The sequence below is a fragment of the Aplysia californica genome, unplaced genomic scaffold (assembly GCF_000002075.1).
Source record: "Aplysia californica isolate F4 #8 unplaced genomic scaffold, AplCal3.0 scaffold00011, whole genome shotgun sequence".
Classification (NCBI taxonomy): Eukaryota; Metazoa; Mollusca; class Gastropoda; order Aplysiida; family Aplysiidae; genus Aplysia; species Aplysia californica.
This window is the reverse complement of record NW_004797281.1, coordinates 2,451,910-2,476,944: the sequence shown is the minus strand read 5'-3', so window position 1 is coordinate 2,476,944 and position 25,035 is coordinate 2,451,910. Positions and strand designations below refer to the sequence as shown.

At 41.7% G+C, this 25,035-nt stretch overlaps 1 protein-coding gene across 1 annotated transcript; it reads left to right on the top strand.

Annotated features, from left to right (window-relative positions):
* Positions 1-217: 217 nt before the first annotated feature.
* Positions 218-21,639, top strand: LOC101860864 (the record flags this gene model as incomplete). Its single annotated transcript, XM_013083683.2, is given in 9 exon segments — positions 218-809; positions 4,969-5,145; positions 5,930-6,055; positions 7,377-7,407; positions 7,971-8,196; positions 9,917-10,057; positions 10,951-11,038; positions 12,149-14,554; positions 16,138-21,639. Coding segments are annotated over 9 exon segments (8,749 nt in total), but the record flags the coding sequence as incomplete, so codon positions are not given.
* Between the last annotated feature and the right edge of the window lie 3,396 nt (positions 21,640-25,035).

Below are 25,035 nucleotides of genomic sequence, written 5' to 3'. Positions count from 1 at the left end.
GTCTGTTAGTTTGTTGTTGTTTTGTTGTTGTTGTTTGTTGTTGTTGTTGTTTTTTGCAGGTGAGCTGTTCTTGTTTTGTGTTCGTTGGTGTTAGGATTTTTTCGTTTTAAAAAATAATAAAATGGAGAAAAGGAACAGAAAAAAGCACTAAAACAATTTAAATGAGAGACTCTGGGTGACCATGAAATTCACATTTCTCGCATGAGCAAGTTAAATTAAATGCAAAATCAATCGTGAACAGAATAGAAAATGAGATTGAATTCCCGGTGATTCAATACATTTATCTACAAAGCTCCACGTTTGGCAGTGCCTGCCGTGCACTAATCTGTAATATTAATGTAGCCTTCGATGTTTTATTGGATAATTAGGTTTCGTGGGGGAAGGGAATTTAATTGCAGTTTCGTTCAGTTGACGTAGAAATGTAACGAAACGCTTATTTCATTTTAATTAAGCTTATATGTAGGCTATGTTTTACGCAAACGCCTTGCTACATCAAGATACTCAATCTGCACTGCACGGTGACATTTTAAATCCTCGCTGGTTTCGCGTCTGCTGAGCTCCGATTTGTCGTCACAATTCTTGAAACAGATCTGGCATCCATGTGTACAACAACAAGCACTGGCCAACAAACTGCATTGGAAGCAAAACTAAATAGCGGTGCGCGAAGACAATGTGATTTATTTCTGTCAAATATGAAAGTATTATTGTGAAATGGATTATGCATCGTTTTGCCTCACACGGATAAGTCGTGCCAGAAATGGATCCAAATGCGTTTTTCCTTCCATCGGAAATTGCCCGACTTTTTGTCGGTAAGTGTTATGAATCTGAATTGAATGATGAGATTGATAGCCAGCAGTGTAGGTGAGGCAGGGCTATGCTGTGCTATAAAAGATTTTGGTGAATAACAGATTAAATAATTCTGAAACTGAAACTATTGCTATAAAAGATTTTGGTGAATAACAGATTAAATAATTCTGAAACTGAAACTAGAGTCTAGATGTAGATCTAGATCTAGATCTAGATAGTACTGTAGTAGACCTTCAACTTCAAGTGGAACAGTTGTCAGACTGGACTGGTCTGATGGCAGGCCATGAAGGAACATCACCCAAACCCTAACCCTAACCCTACTCCTACCCGCCCTTACCCCTAGCCTAGATAGACTACCCTTACCCCTAGCCCTCAATTCGGCGATTTTGTAGTTTTGTTCGTTAAAGTCAAGCAGGGGGGTTTCAGGGGGGCATGCCCCCCTGAATTTTATCCTAATTTGATGTTTTGCAGTTAGGTTGCACCTGCTCTTTGTGTAGCCTAATTCAAATAGTATTTGGTCTTCAAGACTTCTGGATTTCTTCTCTGGATGTAAACAAATGGTCAAATGGATCGTGGACTTTAACGAACGGAACTACAAGATCACCCTCAATTCTGCTCTGTCTCATAGTGGTCGCTCGTTACGGAAGTCCTCCCTTTAGATCTAGATCTAGATCTAGATCTATTATATTTTGTTCTTCTCTTTGTTAATGTATTTTAAAATTACGGATCCGTTAAAATTAAGTTAATCCAGCAACTTCGCTTAAATCTTGAAGTTGAAGACAGTTTTTCGATCTGCCAAAGCGAGGTAAGATTCAACATACACACAGGCCACAGGCCCATCAGTCAGTTACAGTATCAATGATATTACATCACCAGTGTCTATTCGGACATGGACACGATCCTTCTAGATTTCTAGATCTAATCTAATTCTAAAGAACAATTTTCGGTCCAATTTTCCTTCTTGCTCTAAGGTATCGATTGAGGAAGTGGTTATTCTCACCCGGGGTAACCTAGCCTCAGTGTCTACGTACACGGTAACCGGCAACCAGGCACGTAGTCTCAGTGTCACGTACACGGTAACTGGGCATGTAGCTTCAATATCTACGTGTACACAGTAACCGGCAGGAAGTGGCTATTCTCACCCGGGGTGAGAATAGAAATACGATCGACCTCTCACCCCGGGTGAGACTTGCCACCGTAGGCTGTAGGCTATTCTCACCCGGTGTGAAACAAGACTTGTTTTTCCTAATTTCGGAATACTTTATATGGATGTGAATGATCAACAAATGGATAAAGGCAAAGAAAAGATTAAGATTACGTTATAGCACAAAAGTTTAAGCTAATTTTATCGACTACAAACATGCTATGGCTGTCACTTTTCTAATCGAGCCGAACTACGGGGGTCGCCATTTTGTTTTGCCCGGAAGTTCTCGCAAGATCTACTCCTCCCCTCTTCTCTCTATCTCTTTCTGAATACTGTCTATCGGTGTGGACGATCAAATTGACCAAAACAAAGTTTAAAAATGATGTTAAAACACAAAAGTAAATGAATTTGGTCGTCTACAAAGATGCTACGGCTCTTTAAGTTTTCGAATCAAGCCGAACTACGCGGGTCGCCATTATTATTTTGCCCAGAAGTTCTCGCGCTATCACGCTACTCCTCTCTCTCTCTCTCTTTCTCTCTCTCTCTATCCACTGCCCACAGACAAAATTGTATGCTTTTAGTAGGCTAACAGTAGTAATGGAACGTTTGTTCACGGCACAGAATTCTACAATTTTTCTGTTATTACAGTGTAGAATTCTGTGGTTTAAGTTTAGGGTGAAAGCAAAATTGGTTGGCCTAGATCTAGGCTATAACGGTGAACGAGCACCGGGTGAGAATAGCCAAAAGACTCGCCTGCACTATTCTCACCCGGGGTGAGAATAGAGGTGGCCTAACCGGCAACCGGGCACGTAGTCTCAGTGTCACGTACACAGTAACCGTGCAGTCCAGAACTCCAAGTTCATCTGGGGGTGCCTTCATCCCCACCCGTCCCCCGACTGTACTTTAAACCAAAAAAAAATAATCCCCCCATTCCAGAGTCCTATATTCGCAGCGCATAAACTTTGGTGACCCCAACCGGTACTCACAAAATGACAATGTGATGCGTCCACACAGATTCACTGACCGGTCACGATGGCGAGCCGGACAAGACGCTTGATATGACTTTTTTTTTTTCAGCAAGTGACAGTACAAAGCAAATATTGATTTATTTTCATTCCGGTTACCGTGTACGTAGATACTGAAGACTAGGTACCCGGTTACCCTGTACGTAGATACTGAGACTAGGTGCCCGGTTACCGTGTACGTAGATACTGAGACTAGGTGCCCGGTTACCGTGTACGTAGATACTGAGACTACGTGCCCGGTTACCGTGTACGTAGACACTCCGTAACCCATGTCTCACCATTCTCACCCCCCTCGTTTTACCAGAAATGGTCCTAGGGGGATCAGGGCTGAGGTGTTCGTGTCCGAATAGTCACGTCAGGGTTGTCAGTTTGGTGCCAAATCCCAGATATTTGGCTCTTTTGGATCTCGTCTGGCCCGGAGAATTTTATTTGGCTTTCTGGCTTTTTTTTGGCTCCAAACTCCCAAGTGTTCAAGAAGGAGAAAGAAGAGGCACGAAAAAAAACCTGAAAAGAAAGAATAATTAATAGAAAAAAAATGAAAGTCAAGAAAAGAGCTTGGATTGCTTTTAAGGGCCTTATTATTAAACTAGATCTAGTTAAGACGATTTAACACCCTCACCCATTTGGTCTGAATAGCTTACTACCCTTCTGCAGTCGTGCAGGAGCGTTAGTCTCGTGCTCATGTCTCATTACATTCGTACACGCTCTCTGTTCCTTGAACCATGATTTATTGTAAGCAGGCACAGGGTGAGAGGCCTGCCATCGTTAAGTGTGTAAACAACGAATGGTCCGGCCTGCGCAGTAGCGTCGGTAGGGAGACACGTTTTTTTATTTTTACTGGAGAGGCGAAAAGTGTTTTTACATTATTATTTTTATTTTATTTGTTGTTCATTAAAGATTTAATTTAGCAAAGATCTGGTTAAGATGATCATATATATATCTGTTTCAAAAGTCTGCATTGTTTTTTTCTACATGATACACCACATCCCGACTTGAATTCTGTAAGAACACTCCTTCATCTCTTGGGATGGAACGCTTGCAGCTGGCCGGCTTATTTGATACCTTAGAGTAAAACAATTTTATTGCTTGTCGATTTACGCCAAGAAAAGAAACAGTCATGATTGGTTTTCATCATTCTATAAATAGAAAACTGTAATGCACTTTTGTGCAAACTGCAAAGATGCATTGGTTCAGAAAGAATTAGAAAGTGAAGCACGTCATTCTCAAAAAGAAAAAGATCCACAATGGTACTTGTATTCATGCTAGGGTTGAAGGACACAGGTGTCCAAATATACACAAAGAGCTAAAAACGGACACACATGTCCGAATAGACACAGCCTTACAATACATCACACAGAAACCACGCCTGCGCTTTATTATGCATAGAACCATGTATTTTCTTGTCGAAAGTTGTCTCCTGTCACCTTCTTTCCTGCTCTCTAGCAAAGTTCTGTCGTCTGTTTTCTTCTACACTTTTACCCCCACCCCCCTCACCTCCTTTGCCCCCTCTGGGCTCCTGGCTCTTTCTGTCGCCTTTCTACTGCTACTCCTTGGCTCCTTCTTACTGCTGTCTTTCAGCCACACCCCTGATCTTATGGTAGGAAAGATCTACACCTAGCCTTCTCGGACAAGGGTGAAAAACCTCGGAAGTCCCAGTGCAAGTATGCACGTTAAAGATCCCTTGGGGGTCCAAAATCGAAGGGTAGGCTTTGACCGCCACCCGGGCAAATTCAAAATTTCCTACCAACCGAACGGAAAATGTTTAAAGTGTCCCGCATGCTCATATGACCTTATATGCAGTTGAAAGTACCGTAAAAAAATAACTTCCCTTCCCCCCCAAAAAAAAGTTGATAGACAAAATTAATCGTAGTAATTTAGTATTTAATTATTATATATTTATGTTATGATTATTATTTTATTATTAATTATTAATTTTATCTTATTAACTTATTTTTCTATACATGATGTATGTCGTTATTCTTTTGCTTGCAGGTTATTTCAAAGACCATGGATTGGTTAACACATTGGCTGCGTTCCTTAAAGAAAGTCCCCACCTGACGGACTATTGGCAGTTGCTGAAAAATGGTTGTGTTCCTCCTAGACATGTCATGGGCTATTCTCTGGACCAGATCCTCAAGGAATATGCTGTTTTAAAAGCTCAGGCTGCACGTAGGTTCCATCTGTCATTTATTTAAATTAAATTGATTTCAATGGGAGATACACATGAGATTTTGTATGAAAATAAATGAGCATTAAGTTTCAGCATTTGTATTTATTATAATTCTGAGCTAATATCCTCTATATAATTCAGGAAAAAATTGCAATTCTCCATTTATTATATAATTTTATTTATATATATATTCTGGGGAGTGAGTAAACTGTCCCAAATTTCCTGGCAATCTCAATTGAAAATAATTAGAGCGTTTTACTTTTATCACATGCACTGCAGCAAAAGCAGTCCCGCTTTATATTATGATATAAGTTTGTTCGTTACAGAATCTGATGTTAAAATAATGATGAGTATTTCAGAGTAGGTTTTGAAAAATGCTGGCAAGATTTTTAAAAATTTTTAATTGTGAAAATAATGTAGTAGAGTTTAATTTGCAGAGGGTTTTATCTTTCCTTTTAATGGAGGTAAAGAATATAATATATATACAGCAGTTTTTTTTTATTCTGTTGCGTTTATTAAATGTTGTTACTCTGTTCACATGATCGCAATTTCAGAATATGACAGGCCTCATCAGGGTAGACATTTTCATTTTGGGATCCATGTGTTGAATTGAATTGAAAAGAAACTGCATGAGATATTTTAGTCTCATTAGTTAGTTGAAGGAATATAATATGGCTTGGGTGAGGGGGATCAGCTTAAGTCAATTTTTGTGTTAAGATTAGTTGTTTTTCTGTGACTGTAGCAGTAGACACAAGGGGTTTTGGAATTTTTCTGTTTTTGTAGGTTCCAACACTCTTAGTGGGCTACAGCCGAGGACCCCGGTGCAACTGACACATACTCCGAATACATCCGGCGTCTCTGGAAGTGTGTCGGTAGCTGGACAAAGCAAACAAGGTCAAAGAAAGCAGAGTGAGTTATTTTTAGTATTTCAGTTCTGTGCCACCCACTTCTTTTCTGCATCCTCATCAAGCACTACATATGCGACAAACACTGACAATCATGGTTCCCCATTCATGACCATTGCTTGTAAAGCTTCTTTATTCTGATCTTTCCCCGACACCATCTGTTCAAGCTATCCAAGTACGTTGCTCCTGGTCTACCCCTGCCTCGTTTTGACTTCAGTTTTGCCAGTGACAGCTAGATGTTCCAGGTCTTTTCGTGTGTTCAAGTGTCCCCAAGACTGCATACGTTGTCTTTTCCTGATTGTTTTTAATACGCAAACAGCCCTTTTTCAAGTACTACCTCATTTGCTTTCTGTACCTTCCAAGAAATTATCAGCAGTGTCGTAAGAAACCACTTCTGTTGCTTTTATTTTATTTGCACTGTCTTCAGGGATTGTCTAGTATTTACAGCTGCTTAGAATGGTTCACCACTCGTCATCTCCTTTCAGAATTCTCATTTTGTTAGTCATTAAGATATTTCTATTTCTCAGGATTGGGTTCATTTTATTGAAACCATCTTTAGCCATTGCAATTCTTCTTTATATTTCTGTGGAACATTTGACATCAGATGTAATTATCTATTATATTTAAACTATTTAAGTTTTATCTTTTCACCTTTGCTTATGAGATTGCAAATAGGATTTGCTGCTTTTTAAAAATATTATCATACACATGCATTCTCTTTTCAACATCACAGTATTTGAAAATTTTATGTGTACAAAAATATTCTGCTTACTAATGGTCAGGGATTTTCTGAATTTCATTATTTTTGAAGTTTTCAGTCGTTTTTATAGCCCTGTATCCCCCCTGGAAGCTCACATGATTGTTCAATTACTCCAAGGTGACATACAGTGTTGCAGTCTATTGTGCTTGAGCCACCACCATTCACATCTTTCGTCTCCGCTGATTGCTTACTTCCCATTTGAAGCTGAACTGAACTGAACGAAATAAATTAATTTGTTTTTCCCTGGGATACTGCTTGGCAGGTGAAAATCAAGATGCAAACATTTTTATGACAAGTCTCAAATATTTTACCACTGATGACTGAATGAGAACGCGCCTTTGAATCTAAAGTCACAGTTAAAGGGGTAGAGGTTGCAGCCCGTTGATGTCATTTTTTTAAAGAATTATTCTTTTAGTTGGTTTAGAGTGGTTAAAATGATAATTTTCAAATAACTTTCATGACAGGAGCATTGCAGGGGATGTAGGCTACAGATGATGTTGAGATTGGTGGAAATGGGCTCAGCAAAACCTTTTCTCATTAGATCGTTATTTTTTTGTTTCTGCAGGAACTAGAACAAGTTCAGGAAAAAGAAAAAAGTAAGTGAAAATCCCACTTTTCTGCTTGCATTTTATTTTTTGTCTACAGGTCTGTGAGTGTTGAGATCTTTGTAGTAAGGATATTACAATATCATATTCATACAGTTTTTTTGTTTTGTTTTAATTTGGTTGCCACATTTGTCCAAGTTGATTGTTGATCAATGATTATATTCAATGCTATGTCTCCCAATAGAAACTAATTGCATTGTTGTTAGGGGGGGGGGGGTTGTGTTTTGATTTTGTTGTTTTTTTAAAATTTTTAGCTCACTTCATCCTGCACATTATGTTGTTCTTCTCCTTTGCATTCTGTGCAGCCCATGGGTTATTTAATTTTAAGATCTAGGTTTCGGTTTCCCTACCTAGTTGTTTGGATGTGGGTAGTGAAGTGAAGTAAGTAGAGAGATATTAAAGGAAAGAATCATAATGACAAAATTTTCTTCCTTTGAATTTTGAGCGCTTATTTTACGGCTTATTTGTGTTGCAAGTGCCATAAAACTCTTATTAATACTAAACTTTGTTTCTTACATTCCAGTCTGAAACATTGAGGTTCATTATATTTCCAGAAAACAAGGGGACAATGTACCAGGACCGACCTGTGCAACGCCAGTGGCTGTTCCTACATCCTCACCGTCGTGTGTGTACAGTGAAGGAACTCCGGTCGTCAGTGTCTGTACTCAGGGGGGTGCACAGGACAAAGCACAGAATAATGCAATATCTTTACGTCCAGCAACTGAAAAGTTTGCGTGTCCAGGGTCATCAAAGTGGGGTACTTCAACTTACAACCCTGAGGTGATTATCTTACTTTTACTAGCTTATGGAGTTACTGGAAAGTGAGCAAAATTTGGGTACAGTCAAACCTACTCTAACAGCCACCTGTCCCAAGACAATCACCTGTACAAATGACCACTTCCCACATATGCACACATACACACTCTCTTCGCATTTTTGTTTATGTATATATTATAATGACCCTGTCAAACTCGTCCACTCCCCCTAGGGAGGGGGATACTAACATGTTCGTATGCACATTAGAAAAATTGTAAATGGGCTGACTTATCAATGTCATTCTCATGCCGTGCCGAAAGAACATAGGAGGAACTTCTGCTTTTTCTTTCCTCATCCTTACTATCATCATTTTTCCTCTATTTCTTTTATATGTTTGTCACTCTCTTGAGAACTGCTATTTCCGGGGTGCCTTAATAGTTGAAGCAGACTTTGTGCTGTTGGGGCTAGAGAGGTGAGCAGAGTAAGCCTGATTTCCCGTTTGGAGTCATCTGTTGATATCCACCCCTTGGCGCTGGTATGACAGTATGCAGTTGCGAGCACTGTAAAAACCTTATTATTATTTTTTAAGGCGTCCACCTGTCTAAGATAACCACTTTTTTCCTTGACAGCGTGTTGGGACAGTTTCGACTGTATTTAATTTCTGAATTGACTCGACTTCATATATTCTCTTCTCTTCTAGTTTATAAACCATACAGTACTGTGCAGCCTCTTTAACGACCTTCGATATAATGACATCCTCTTTATAGTGACATGGTGCCCAGGTATCGATTTTTTTCCTTATACATCATTAGTAATTTTTGGTTGCCTCTCTATAGCGACAACTTTCTATAACGACATTTTTTTCTGGTCCCGAGGATGTCGTTTAAGGGAGGCTGCACTGTACGTGTGTGAGAGAAGGAGTGAGCACGAGATGGAGATAAAGTTCTTGCCTACATACACACTGTTTGGGTTTGCATGTGTGACTGAGATGTGCATCGTTGCATATGTATCATTGAACATGAGTGATGTGGATTTTTTGTTTTAATGTTCTGGTGTATTCACCCAAAGTGTACAGCTTTTTTTTTTATTGACCTGTTTTTAACCCCCTGGGGCAGTGCTACTGACTGAAGTGTCTTTAGGCCATTCCCAAAGGGGGGGCATTAACCTGTTCTTATGCACAGTAGAATTGTAAATTGTATATGGGCTGATTCATCTATGCCATTCTCATAACTGTGGCTGAACTGCAACAGGAAACTGCTGCTTTTTTTCCCCTAATCCTTACTATTGTCATTTGTCCTCTACTTTTGTATGTTTGTCACAGTCTTGTGGCCCGCTATTTCCAGGGTGCCGTGATAGTCGAAGCAGACTTTGTAATGTTGAAGCAAGAGAGGTGAGCAGAGTAAGTCTGATTCCCTGTAAAGGTTTCTCTGGTGGCATCCACTCCTTGGCGTTCATATGACCTTATGCAGTTGCGAGCGTCGTAAAACCTCTACTAAAACAAAACAAATAACCTGTTTTTCATCTGTAGTCTTAGGTCTTGGTCTGTAGGGTTATCGATTACCTGAACTGCAAAGTTTGTTCTCTTGGTATCCCCCTTGGGTTTTTTACTTTGCTGTGTTTTTATTTTTGTTGTTGTTTTGTTTTTTTAGATGGGGGCTAATTTCATAATCTGGTTTTTTATGTTTAGGCAAATTGCTGTGTCCTGTATGCGATGATATACAATATTTGTTCAATTGTTTTGCAGTTTGATCTCTTGGAGAATGTGTTACGACAAAGTGACATTCCCAGCAAGCTTGCAGACTCCATCAACAAGGCTCTTCATGTCGTCCGAGAAACAGAACAGGGGACTAGTGGCAACCAAGCTGCTGCACAGAATGGCAAAGAGGTAGGTGTTGTGATCAGTCCACTTGAGAAAGTGGTCCTCTATTTTTATTTTCTGAATCCCTTTTGTCTAGAACTGTCAGGATTCATCTCCAACATTGAGTTGCTTTGATAGGTGCCAGCTAGAGAGACTTGACTCATTGAAGACGTGCACTCTGGTCATGCTGCAGTGCTTGAAGACACCCTGTTTGAGGCATTTTATAAAAGCTCCGTTATTCATACAGATCTTTCGCTTTTGTTTACTTAATTTGAAACATTAAAAACGAGATAGCAACAGGCACATGCACTAAAAATATGCAGATTCATGTTTCTGATTGCGTACAATGGTTGGAAATATGCCTCAACATTGTCTTTGGTCTCTGCTGACTTGATGTATGTGTGCGATATGTCTTCAGTGAGTTAAGACACGAAGTCTGTTATTTGATTTGGTGCTGTGAATGTGACATATCATCTGCAAGCTGTTCAATTGTTCTAGGCCCAGAAGAAATTTTTAAAAAAATACATCTGAAGTTAATCCAAGTTTTTAAAAATGTTTCGTTTGTTTTAATATTGGTCGAAAGTGGCCTTCACGTGAAAGGATTAATTACCAAGAGACACCAAAAAAACCATATCTTTTTACTTTTGTTATTTAATTGTATTTGATGGTGTTTGAAAAATTTCCTTTTACTCACAGGTCAAATATACACCTGCTTCCAATGTGCAGCAATGTATTTATTGAGATTTGACTTTGGATAAATGGATTATTTTGAATCCCGGAATGGGCCATATTCAGCTCACAATCACACATGTAGGCATATTTTATGGCAATCTGAATGACTTTTTGACTTCTCTTGCTGGTAGTAATAGTGTTGTTAGCATTACATGAGACTAATTCCATTATTCATTTTGTCTTTTTAGGGTGAAGCAGAAATTAACATCGACTCCATTGTGGAAATGACAGAGTCCGATCCAGCTTTCCAGAATTTTCTCAGAGTCTTTCAGCATGGTGAGTTGATTTTATAGGGTAGGGTCAGCTAATGTAAAACCGCACTTTGTTTACTTTTACAGAAAGTGTGTGAGATCCTTTAGGGGGGGGGGGGGGGGGGGCTCTTGTGGCCTAGAGGTTAAAGTATTCGCCTCTTGTTCAAAGGTCCAGGGTTCGAATCTGGGTAGAGAGCGAAACATTTTCTTTTCTAAAATTGTCTCCTTTCACCTTCTTTCCTTCTCTATTGCAATATTCTGTCGTCTGCTTTCGTCTCCACTTTCTTCCCCCCACCCCTTCACCTCCTTTGCCCCTTCCACTGGGCTCATGACTCTTTCTGCAGCCTTTTTACTGCTACTTCTTGGCTCCTTCTTACTGCTGTCTTTCAGCCGCACCCCTGATCTTCTGGTAGGAAAGATCTACACCTAGCCTTCTCGGACAAGGGCAAAAAACCTCTGAGGTCCCATGTGCAAGTTGCACACATTAAAGATCCCTTGGTGGTCCAAAATCGATAAGAGTAGGCTTCAGCCGCCACCCGGACCAAATTCAAAATTTCCTACCAATTGAAAATGTTTGGTGTGTCCCACGCGCTCATGTGACCTTATGCAGTTGCGAGCATTTTAAAACACGAGAAAAAAAACCTTTAAGAGGAACTCTTCCAGGTTTGAAAATATGTGAGGGATTGAATTGCGTAATAACGGTGGTTGGTGGGTGCTCTGTTTGGGTCTTTACTTTTTTGTAATGTTACATCTATCGTAATCACCTTTTTGCGATAAAAAGTGGCCATTATTGTTCTGACTCCTTACAAGTTACAATAAAGGTCTATTTCAGCCTTCTGTTCAGGTGTTACACGACTCACTGTGGACATCCAGCGTCCACACTTTCTGTGAGGCCAACATGGGGATGGCCATGACATCATGTGCAAAAGATTATTTTAACTTATTTCAAGAATAGGAGGGGGTGGGGAGGCGGGGGCATTTAAAGAAGTCTTTTACCCAAGCTACAACTCAGTGTGATTTGTTTTGGTTTAATTATTTTTTTGAAATACATTATAAACTTGTTTTAGCTCGTAGCTTTGAATGCCATTAGTATAGTTTTTAACTTATCTTTGCTTCTTTCACTCTTCCTTTTTAGATGGCGCTATCCCGGTATCGGGGTTCAGTGTCACAGAGTTACCTCCACTGGACAACACTGCCCACATCCCAGATGACATACAAGGTTCTCTCCAAGAAGTCACAGGGAGCAGTTATCAAGCAAATGTACCGGCGGCGTCAGATCAGCCAGCAGCGACAGCGCTCGAGGGTCAGGGGAGCTCTCTATACTCAGCCAATCACGAACAACCGAGCACAGGGGAACAACTGAATGCAGGATCTCAGCCGTTGCTGCACACTGGTGACCAAGAAGGAAGTCATCATGCGGTCACTCAAACAACGGTCACTCCGCTACATCCACGGGCAATGGTCACTTCGCTACAGCCACCCTCAACAATTTCTTCGCTAGATCCACATACAATGGTCACTCCCCTTCATCCACACACAATGGTCACTTCACTACAACCACCGACAACTGACACTTTGCCACAGCCACTACAACCTCCCACTGTGGAGGGGCACCATTTGACTACCTCGCCAGTTGGTCAGCCTTGTGAAGGGTCAACATACCCTGACCTCAGCAGGTCTCGAGACTTTCACGGACTGCAAGATTCGGGAGAGAATTCTTATTCTGTACAGGGAGTAGTTAGTAATCAGCATGAACCCGTACCACTTCCTTCTGGAACTCAAGCTCAAGGTTGTTCAGATATAATCACTGAAGATGCTAATCATCAAGTCATAAATAATGAAAGTGGGGGCTTTCAGCTTGTGCCTAGCAGTCAGGGTGAAAATGGTTCACACGATTCTGTGACTCACCCTGTGGAAAGTGAAAATAGTGTACAAAGTTTGTTAAAAACAGCGAAAGATGCAAGTGAAGAACCAGAGACGGTTGAAAATCCAGCTTCAGTTAATATATCACATGAAAATCCTACATCGAAGAACCGTCATATATCTGGAGATCATTCCGCCAAAACAGAGTCTTTCAACAAGCCTAAAAGTGCAAGAAAATTGCCCAGTCCAAAAAGATATGGGTCTGGTCACTCACGTTTTGGCATGGATGATAATTCTCTCTCTGTTTTTTCTTTAATCGAAAAGAAAGTCGCAGACATGACGGGTGAGACATTTGTGCACAGATCACAGAGAGCATCTCAACACAGTGTCGGGGGAGAGGGGCTGGTAGAGGGGGCATCGACGGTACCAGTCTCAAAGGTTCATTCCGAGGTGAGACCTGTTCCTGAAACCGACAGAGAGGAAAACAGCTTCAGTGGAGTCTTTGCTTCCTCTTTGGAGACTTCGGATTCTGTGGCTGTTAATCCTAAATGTTCGACTACTTTTAAAACAGTATGTTATACAGATGCTGATGAAAAATCAGTCAGAAGTTCAGGGGCCCCTTCGCAATCTCATCAGGATGTAAGGTCTCCTGTTGATAAAACATCAGAGGATGCAAGCGATAGAATACCAAGTCCTGATCACATGGATGAAGTTCCGTCTTCCCCAGACTTTGTTGACGAACCAAATCGTGACTCAGATTCTTTGTCTTCTTCGTCTCATAATGATAATGATGTCAGAAAGCAGCAGGAGGGTGCCATATCATCTCAGGAAAGAAGAAGCAATCTTGATAACAGAGAGTTATCAGGCAAAGAAAGTGCCAAATCTAGTTCTAGTGTCGACAGAGTGGGTCAGTCTTGTGAACCAAGGAGACTTCCTTTGTTTCCTTCCTCTTTTGAGCGAGGCAGTGGAAAAGGAAAAATGTCAAACTTTGGCAAAAGTTTAGAAAATCTGAAAAGTGATAGTAAACTAAATTGTACCTCCAAAACTGTAAAGTGTGTTGAGAATTCGGGGCACTATGGATGCAGTGTGACCTTGAGCTCCCCTCCAGGCGCAAGAGACGGAACGTCTCCGAAGCAGATCACAACGGCTCAGTTAATGTCCACCAGCCTTCCTGCAGACTGGGCTAAACCTTTGGACGACGATGTTTTTAAATCTCCTCGGTCAGCGTTCAGAGCTCTGATTGATCAGTCAGAAAAACCAGACAGTTTTCTGTGGACTAGCGCTAGCACGGTCCGTTTGGACACAGGCAGGGCTAAGAGCGTCTTTTCTGTCAACCGAGGTCACACGCCATTCATTCCAGAGCATTGCAAGAAGGTGCCATCTCGTAGGATTGCTCCGATAGAAGTTTCCTACTCCACGCCATCTCCTCTGCAAGAACTGCCGGCCAGCCCAATGAACTTTGTCATAGACGGGCCTCCGTCAGAGCCGCCTTCCCCTCTGGAGAGGGTTGGAGAGGTGGTTGAACCGGGCAGCAGTAAAACCAGCAAATCGTTTCAGCGCCATGTGTCGGAGTCCTCGTCTGCTCTAGAAAAACTTGGTATCCGGATGCCCCTCAGTCCATCCAGGCGCAAGCCACGGAGATTGGTGCCGACCCAGCTGAGAACTGTGAAAGGATTTGGTGAGTTTTTTATAAAGAGGTCAGCTTTTGTGGAAGGGGGGGGGGGGGGGGGGGGGGGATGCAGTTTTTGTGGGTATACAAAATGTTCAGATTTACTACTGGGTTTTTTGCTAGAATAGAGTCCTCATCAACAATGATGAAGTAAAAAAAGAACCTTTTTATAAAATTAATTCTTGGGTTTGGGGAAGGGGGGTCATCTGCTTCAGAGGGATTATGCTAAGTAACATTGGGTACAATTTTTTTGGGGGGTGTTCTTTTACTTTTACTCTGTAGTGAAAACTGTACAATTTGTTATTTCTTTTTTTTTGCATTTTTTTTTTTGGGGGGGGGGGGAGTGGTAGGTACCATCTGGGTCCAGTATTCTTAAATGAATTGATGATATTATGATGAACAAGATTTAGGAAAACAACCAGAAAGCATTCACTCACCAAGGTGACAGAAAAGAAAAACCATTTTAGGGGGGGGACACATCCACCATCTTAAATTTTTCATGAATTTTAATTGTCTTTTTTTCTGTCACCTTTGTATAAAAATAGTTCCCTTTTTGCATACTAAGTCTTTAAGTTTAGCTGTCTTCAAGGGCATGGCCCAACATTTCTTGAATTGGGTTCATAAAAAATTATAAGCTATGAGAAATCATACCCTTTCAGAAGAGTAGAGCAACATGAAAAAAAGCCTGACAAATTCTCAAGAAAATGAAAATGACGAAGGAGTGAGCTTCATTGTTACAACTGTACAACATGTAATAATGAGATTGTGTTGAACAATGAACACTGTGACTGTAGTTTGAAAACTAAGAAAGCCTATACTTTTTTAAGTTACTCCAAAAGACATGCCGTAAATCATAGAAAGGTGCTGACAAAACTTGTTCCTGACAGATGACACTATTTGTGTCTTGTTCAGTTTGCAGTCACTTGTGATTGTTCGAATGCAAAGAAATACTTGGAGATAAAAGATAGGTTGCTGTAGTTATAAAACCAATGAACCCCTTCATGTTTTTCATTTCCTGTCAATTTTATCCCATTTTGTGTTGTTAAATCTGTATGTTGTCACTATGTCGTTACTAGAAATATGTCTTTCTTTCATTTCAGAAGCATTTTTTTATCTGATGATGCAGTTATGCAACAATAATGTGTGTTTGTATGTATTGAAATTGAATTATATCCCTTCAATGTACAGAACGTCGTGGCTATGGGTTTGTCCTTTCAGAACGTCAGTATTGGAAGAGTGAAGATCTGCCTTTTTCTGTGAAGGATATTCTTGGTTTGGAGGTCATGTCTCTGTAGCAACCCACTGTGGTAGAGATGTGTTAAAATCACTTTGTGGGTGGTTGGCGGGTGCTCTGGTGTGGTTTTTCTCCTTCTGTCCTATCAAACATCTATCGTCCTTATCTCCCTTTCTTATTTTTTATGTTTATTACTCTCTTGTAACACCTCTAATCTTCTGGCACTCATATGACCTTATGCAGTTTCAAGCGCTGTAAAACCTCTACTAAAACAAAAATCACTTTACTAACTTAAACCCAGGCTCAAACACATGGATTTATTTGTAATCTGAATCTGTTTGGGCTTTTTTTTTTTCAGGATCTTCATTCCTTCGAAAGATGTCAACAGACTTTCATTTCGATGATGCGAAGACCGTCAGCAGCTCCTCAGATATGACAACAGCGTCTCAATCTGAGGAGGAAGCGTTCCGGCAGCTCAAATCTTTCCTGTCAACGTCGTACAGCAAGCCCCAGCCGCAGCAGGAAATAACGTCCACCAGTCCCAGCCGGAAGCCCTCCAAGTGCAGGTGTTCTTCCATCGACACTTGCAAACACCGAAAAGGGAAATTACAAAGGGCACTGCTGGCCACTGTACTCGAAGGCAGAGACAAGACTCCGGCCAGCCGAGAAGTCACCGAAAGGATAACACCAACAACTGACATTCCTGTTCATTTTGTGTCTGAAAAAGTATTGACTGATCGTGTGTCTTATGGTTTGGCTGAAAAGCCCCCCTCTAATAATACCTCACAAGCTGATGGAGAGAAAGAAAGTGAACACAATGACTGCCCAAGGATAACATCTGCTGATGGGATAAGAACACCACAGCAAGAAGATCCCAGTCTTAATTGTCCAGAAACTTCATCAGCAGAAAAGATATTGACTGATAATTTATCTTGCTGTGTGACTGAAAGGCCTCCATCTAATGCCTCACAAGCTGGTGAAGAAAAAGAAAGTGAACGAAATGAAGGTGCAGGTAGAACATCTACAGATGAGGTGAGACAACAGCAGCAAGAAGATCCCAAGGTAAATTGTCTGGAAACTTCATCGGCAGTTGAGGGCTCCGCTGTATTGAACTACTTAAGAAAAGAGAGCCTCATGTCTCTTTCTCAGTCAGACAGCAGTAGGAATTCATCTTTTGCAGCCGTTGGGGTAATCGAGTTCTGTTCTGATGCTGCTGCTAAGCGTGATAGTTCGTTACGTGAAGAAAATGGAACCAAGGCAGGGCAGGTTAGTGAGCTGCATGCTGAGAACCTTCCGAATTTTACTGAGGCTCCTGAATCAGTCTATGCCTCGGAAAATTATGTTACACCTTTACCTTCTGTGACTTGTGTTGCTGCATCATGCTCGTCTGTTGCACCACCTACGACCACATACTCAACAGCATCCGCATCTGAAGCGCAGATTTCGGCGTCTGGACCGTTTACGTCGTTGCTAAACCAGCCCGTGACTCCGGCAAATGTCAGTTCCCTCATGACGAATGAGCAGAGTCTGTCGGGTTTCATCTCGGGGGCTCTGAGAGTGGCTCATAATATTCCACCCGAGCAGTTTCCCATCCAGACTTCATCTTTCCCAGAGCAAGGCCTCGCTGTGGATAGCTCTAGGTACACCGACGGAGGAGCAAACCATGATTATTCTTATCCTTTACCATTAACAGTTAGTTCTCAAACATTACAGGAGTCTCAGGGTGAAGAGGTACACCTGGAGGACATCAGTCACAGGAGTCCTGTTTTGTCACTGCCCGCTGGTCAAGACAATGTCAATGCCTCGGGGGATTTCCACATAGAGACGTCAAAAGATAATGGTGGACCTTCTTATGAAAAAAATTCCTGGGGACACGAAATGTCTGTGGGCATGCTTGAACAAAGCGGACAATTTTCACCTCATCCGAGAACATCTGGTGTTTGTTCAGTGACATCTGCTCCCCAAGCAGCCAAATCTGTGAGGTCTAGCAGACGATCCAAGAAGTCTCTGACAAACACATCTGAGTCTCAAGCAAGGAAATCTTGCTTCATCGTACCAAAGCTGGTGGAGAAAAGCACAACAGAAACTGAATTGGAGAAAATACAACTTCAGCAGCTTAGCAACGCAAACAACTTCCCCAAAATTTTACCCAAACCTCTCCCTGGTGTGGTGTGTAACACAGTGCTGAAGGATATACATGTCGTCACAGGAGACAACCAGCAGTTAGTCATTGTGTTACCCCCAGACTACCAGGAACTCCTCCAGGATGTTGTCCCTGGGACAAACACAGCGTCGCCAGTTTCTGAACACACCAGTAGTCCAGGCGTCGCGCACTTGAGTAGTGCTCAGGAAGTGCAGGTTCAGTACCAGCAAGAGAATCCTCATGGACTGAGCTTGTGTGTCAATCCAACGAGTGTAACCTCGTCTATGCTTAGTCCAGCTATTCCGGTAAACAGCTCTGATGTCTCAAGATTTGTTGAGACTCCTGCTGACGAAGTAGGCACTCCTCTTGTCACCACCAACAGTAATCATAAAAGTAAAGTGTTAACACAGTCTTCAACGGAAAAACCGAGCTGTGCAAAAATGAATGTTCCCTGGCCAGATTTAGAAGAGGATTTTGTGCCCCCAGTGAGTTCTGTTGGTTCAGACAATCTGACAGAGGAAGAAATGCTCAGCGCAAGAGAAACGACGAAAAGGTCACGTAAGAAAAGCAATACGAAACAGAAGTCGGCAGAAAAGATACGGTCTGTTTCAAAGGACCCAGGAGAGAAACCGGCATCGAAAAGTTTGTCAGCTAGCCCTGGCAAGGGACAAGGACCTCTGAACAAATCAGATTCAACTGTTCAGAAAGCAAAGAAAGTGCTGAGTATCGGGAAGAAAGCAGAAATGGCGAAAATCAGTCCAAAGAACAACCCTAAAGTAACTAGTGCAAGTGATGTGTCGAAACAGGACAAGCAGGCTTCAAAGGGAGAGAAAACACTTGATCAGGGTAATATTTCTGGTGGATTAAGCCCAATGGACTTGTCAGTGAAAAAGCCAGGCGATTCAGAAAACAAAATGTCGGGACGCAAAAAGGGCTCTGGCTCTAAAGGTAAGACAGGTTTATCCAAACACCAAGGCAAGGATGAGAAGAAAAACGAGAACATCTCAAAAGACAAGCGCAATGAGAAAGATTCCAAAGAAACCAATGTCAGTACAGAAAAGCTAGTCTCCAAAAAGAAATCGAAGTCGGCAATAACACCGTCAAAGCAGAAACTTCAGAGTTCAAAGAAATATTCGAAATCTGTTATAAAATTCCAATTTGAATCTCCTGGAAAAAGGGATCAGAATCAGTCTGCTGAACAAAGAAGCTCCAAAAAAAGGAAAATGGGGGACCGCGAAAGTGAAGATCCAAGTCCGATGAAACAACCTTGTAACTCAAAAAGACAGAAAGTTGAATCTGACAGCTGTGACAGCCCTAATGCTCCAGGACCAAGCTCCGTAAACTTCTCCAATATCCTCAAGAAAGGCAGCTCTAGTAAGAAAGGTGCAGCATTGCAGCAAATACAGGAAAAGTTGAACTCTTCTGAAAGCGACTTGAAAGGGAAGAGGTCTCTACTGAAGACTTTTGAAAAGGTGGCAGCAGACTGTGCTCTGAGCAGTGCTGAGGTTGAGGAAGATTGTTTGGACTCTCATAATAAAGATGAGTATTCTGGTGAGGCAACCAAGGTGTCGCAGAAAAGCAAACTGAAAGACCGTACAAAAAAGCTTTCAAACGGTTCAAGTGGAAAACGGAACAAAGTGGGTGAACCTCCTCCGCCCTCGTTGAGCCCGTCCAGTGTTGTGATGGACGATGATGAAGCAGAGTCTGCACCTAGAAAATGTGTGCCTCCAAGACGAATTACGAGCCAGTATGTGACAGTAAAAGAGGACAATTGTGGCGGGGATGTTATCCAGATTGGTCCAGCCTTGCAAGAGTCGTTTTTCTACTGTACGGCTATGAGGAGGAAATCAGTTTCCTTGACCAGCCTTGCAGGAGATCACAGAGCTCAGGGAAGTTCATTAGAAAATGAAACAACATTTCATACTCCTTCTCCACCCCTTCAAACAAACGCTGAAAGCAATGTACAAAAAAATCTACAAGGTTCTCAGAGGCGTCCTGGGAAGTTTACTCGTTTGAGTTTGAGCTCCTCTAATAAAACAAAAAGACCTGAAGCTGACACTGGGAAGGCTGTTCAAAAGAATGCTGGAGAAACTCCTCATATTCCCGGGAATACAAAGCTTTTAGTTTCCATGAATAGAAATGAAAGGTTTGAATGCTCCGAGTCCACGTTTGTTAAATCGATCCCCAAGTCTGACCTTCAAAGTATCATAGCCAGTGTTGGTTTTCAGCTCTCCCAGGCTCAAGACAGACATACCGAGGAGCCAGCTGGTTCTTCTGTGTCAGGGGGTATGGTGAATGAGAAACGGGAAGGCCGGAAAAGAAGGAAGCAATTGGCCCCACAGCCTTTCAAAGGACACAACCGGATAGATCCAACGGAAAGGGGCGGCAAAATTAAACTGAGACTTCCAATCAGGCAAGGAGATGAGCCAACAAGCGAGCCAAAGAAAGCAGCACATGTGCCCGTATGTGGGCCTGATTCGAATACAAAAAATGTTCCTGAAGATGCTCGTAATACGGGTAATGGAGTTGATGGTGTTACTCAGGGGCAGGGGCAGGGCCAGTTACGTGACAAAAGCTCAAATGTCCAGGAGCAAATGGTTGATGCTGTCTCTGATACTTCGCCTCAAGTGGTCACAAACGTACCGGATGTAGAAACAGCCGCGGCTGTTGCTGCTCTCCGGTTCAGCATGGGAGATGAGAGTGTCCAGGAACCACTCAGGAGTGAGAACCAGACTGAGACCCACTACAGAGAAGACCAACAGCAACAGAGAGAAGGGATAAAACTCACACCAGGAGGCCATAGATCCAACAGCCCTGACATCGTTCCAAGTTCTCAGGTGATTTCAAACATACAGACGTCTGTCAGAAATTATCCCATGTCAACGTCTTCCCCAACCAAAAACTTACCGCCGAAAAAGAGGCTCTCTACAGAAGCTTTATATCCTGCCTCGTTACATGATGCTTATTTGAGGTCACCAACGAAATCAGATCAGTTTGATTTTAGAAATGTGCGTTTTTCCCAGTCTTCGTCTGGAGCTGGAAACAACGCCAATCAGTCAGATGAGCTAAGGCCACCCTTTGAACAAATTTCAGGTTCACATTCTCAGTTATCTAATAGAGCCAATTCATTTGGCTTGAAGCTTTCTTCACAACTTGAAGATACTGCCCTTGATCTTTCTAAGCGTAGCACAGAGGCTTCTTTCAGTGAACTAAGGAAGTTAACAACAGTGACTCGGACAGATACTCACGCCATTCCTGAAATCCAATTGGAGCCATCTTTTGTAAATAATGAAAGAACTGCCTCAACAGCAGATGGGGTGAGTGCAAATACTGGTGGAAACGAACCTCAGGGTTTCACCCCGTTGGTGCCATCATCTTCATCTCTGTGTCAGGCCACAACGGGACAATCTCGTCAAGATGGTTTCGTCACAAAAGAATCATCTGACCACCCTCAAAGCAGAAAGCCCTCTCAAACTGATGACGTGATTCCTGACTCACTCCCGTCTCCCGGTGACCGTAACAATCCCAACCGTCGCCACTCATCAGTAGGTGGCTCCTCACCAAGAACTAAGTGGCAGTCAGTGACGTCAGACTCCAGTTACAGAAGTGAGGAAAACGGTTCTGATCAAGCGATCACATCTGCTCGCCAAGAGTCCACGTCTGCTGAGGGCACCGGTGTTCAGGCGTCTCCAGCCTGGTCCAATAAATCCTCACCCGTAAGTTTTTTTTCTACCTGTTCTGTCTTTCTCTCTCTCTCTCTCTCTCTCTCTCTCTCTCTTTCGGTCTTTCTCCCTCTCTCCCCTCTTTCTCTCTCTCTCTCTCTCTCTCTCTCTCTCTCTCTCTCTCTCTCTCTCTCTTTCTCTCTCTCTCAATCTCTGGTCCAACAAATTCGCCCATAAGATTTATATCTTATCTCTCTTTCTCCCTCTCTCTCTTCTCTGACTCGGAATCATTAATATGTGCGGGGGGTGTTGTTGAGTGCCCATTTGTAGGTTCGGTTTCTTTTCTTTCCTTCCTTTCTCTGCACGTCTTACTTTTCGAATGTGTACTAAAAGACAGTTTTTGTGTCATATCCTTCTCTTTACTCATGACACAACTGCTTAGTGTGTGTATGTGCATGTACTTCACTACCATTTCTCCATTTGATTTGTGGGAACATGAGGAGAAAGAATGACGCTAAAGGGTATGAGATGAGGAGGTGATGAGACCTCTGTGAGTGCTTGCTGACTTATAAATTAGTGTCTATTTTGTGTGACACGTGAGATAAGGACTGAAAATATTATTATAGGCTTTTTTTAAAGTGTTTATGGTGTCATAGACTGGGGTTTTGGGTTTGTTTTTTCCTTGTTTGCTGGTTTTAACTTGTAAAATGAGAGTGAAGTGTGGACTCGTGAGTTTTCATTTTGTTTAGGTTGGCATTGGGATCATGCTGTCTGATTACTTTTGCGTGATATCTGCCATATTTTGCGCTCTTTCTCCCCTTTTTTAAATATTTTTTTTTACAGGCCGGTGCTAGTGATCAGTGGGTGTTCCAGTATAGTCTGCTTCTATTTAGTATCACTTTTACATGATGTATCTGAATCTGTTCACAACAAATTTGGTCATAATCAGGAATGGGGAAAAATTGTGAAATTATGTAGGTTTAATATCCTTTCAACATTGAAAGATTATTCAAGAGAATGAAATGTTCATCTCTGATAGGATTAGGCCAAATGGGTGGAGAGATTTGAAAACTCACCAAAACAACCCAAGTTCAGAGCACCCTGTTTGGGAAGTTGAAGAAACATGCTCTCCGTGGTCCAGTTAAATACCAACTGAGCAAAAGACGTGCCGTCATACTAATGTTCAGGAAGTCTCACAGAAAAGTATTACCTGTAGTACCTGTCCTGGGCAACAACGTCATTGCACACCGGACAGGTCCAAAAGTGCTCAGTTCCCCCCAGCACCAAAGCTCGCAAGGTATCCATACTGATTGTTCCGGTGGCTGTCTGATTATGGCGACGTCTTTCCTTTCCAGATAATCGTTCCTTTCTTCCTTCTCCCCTCTCTATCCCCATTTCCCGCATCCTAATGATTGCGTGGTGTTCTGCTGTCTCCTTGTCTTCTTGTACTGTACAATATATGACCCTGTTGTATTTTACTATTATCAAGTTGTTGTTGTTTTTTCTTGAACTGATCTTTCTCTTTGCTTCTCCTTTGTTTGTTTGGTCGGGGGTTTGTTGTTGTTTTGTTTTGGGTTTTTTATTGGGGGGGGGATTTGTTTGTTAGTTTTTTGGTTTTGGTTGTTTTTTGTTTTTGTTGTTGTTGTTTTTTTAAGGGGGGGGGGGTCCCTTAAGTTTACTTTTCTTTTTTTTTTTTTGGTTGCTGTTGTGTGTGTGAGGGGGAGAGATAGCTAAGTTGAGAGAGGAAGGGGGTGCAAGTTGGTCAGTTCCCCCACCCCTCTATTCATCCCTCGGTTAAAATTCATGTATACTCTATAGTCGAAATTCTCTAAAAAGGGCCACTCATAGTCAAAGAGAACATCTTACTAAAAGTCACTTTCTGAGCTCATTCTTGCTTAAATTGGGAAAATTTAATATTGCTTGATTTTTAAAGTCAAAGAGAGACAATAGATGTCTAACAGGTTTGAAAAAAAGGAAATACCAAAAGTGCCTACCTGCCACGTGCTGTAATTATCCATTTTTTAAAGTGGTTCTTGTAGTGTTCACTTTTTCTTTTTCTACAAATGTCACTGATTTGAGTTGTATAAATATTGTGTGGTGATATACCTTGCCATAAAAATAAAATGATTTTGATCTCACTGTCTAGATATTTTTAATACTTCTAATATATTTTATACTATAAGCACCAACTGCAGGGAAAGGCCTGTCACTATTCCATCAATGAACAACATAACAGTGATTTTGAAAAAAGTGAGGGGATGGTAGTCCATCCTCCCTCAGGTCTTTCCACTCCAAGCTAGTGCCATACAGTGGTGTGTCCAGATGTAGTGTCACTGTTGAGTTGTTTCATGTGTCCAGTTGTGACGTAAATGTTGAGTTGTTTCATGTGTCCAATTGTGGCTTAACTGTTGAGTTGTTTCAAATAATGGTGTGTCCAGATGTAGTGTCACTGTTGTGTTGTTTCATGTGTCCAGGTGTGGCGTAACTGTTGAGTTGTTTCACATGATGGTGTGCCCAGACTTGGCGTAACTGTCTGTGGAGTATTTTCTTTGTGCATATGTGTGTTTGAGAGAAGGGGGAGAGGCCTGTTCCTTAAGGGGCAGAGCAGGCAAGCAAGGAATAATTGGCAGCCTTTGGGTGTCCTCAGATTTGGCCTATTAATTTGTATATATTATATGTGAAAAAGGCTATGTTGGAGTGAATCTGTTGGAACTGAAGTCATAACATGTATGAAAAGCTTTATCTTTCTTGAGTAGTTTTTTGCATATTGTTTGGCTGTAAAACAGCTTTCTGCACCTTCTCGCAGGTTTTGTCAGTGTTATAGTTGCTATTGTCCTAATATAAATGAGGGTGGACGGTTTGCTCTCTCTGCCTTTTTTTTCTCCCATGATTTTATACAACAGTTGTCCTTATTTTTACAGTCGATATTGCCCAACACAGCTACTCAATGTCAAGGAGAAAAGTCATAGACTTGCACGTCTTGAGTCTTGGACAATGAACAATGTCATTATGCTTTTTAAAAAATGCAAGGTGGGAAGTAGTCACTTGTACAGATGATTGTCTTGTACAGCAGGTGGCTGTTAGACTTAGAGCTGGTTCAACTGTATTATTTATTATGTTGTGGGTGAAATGGGATCGTTGTCGTGTTTCCTATCAGTGAACTCTTTAAGTACACCCAACAGATGTTGTGACGGAATTGTGCTGTGGTCAGATCGTCTTTTGTTTACCTCTCCCGGTCAGTCACAGTATGCCACCCACAGGTGTGTTCTTTCTTACTTTTGTGGAGTTAGGTTGATTGTTGTTAGACGAGTCAGTTGTCATTTAACTTGAATTTTGAAGTTTGTTTTCGTTGCGGCCCCCTACTGTTTATATTGCCTTTATTTGTAAAGTTTGATTTGTGTGCCTGTGGGTATTTGTGCAAATATATTTGTGTGTGTGGTTTTGGGGGGGG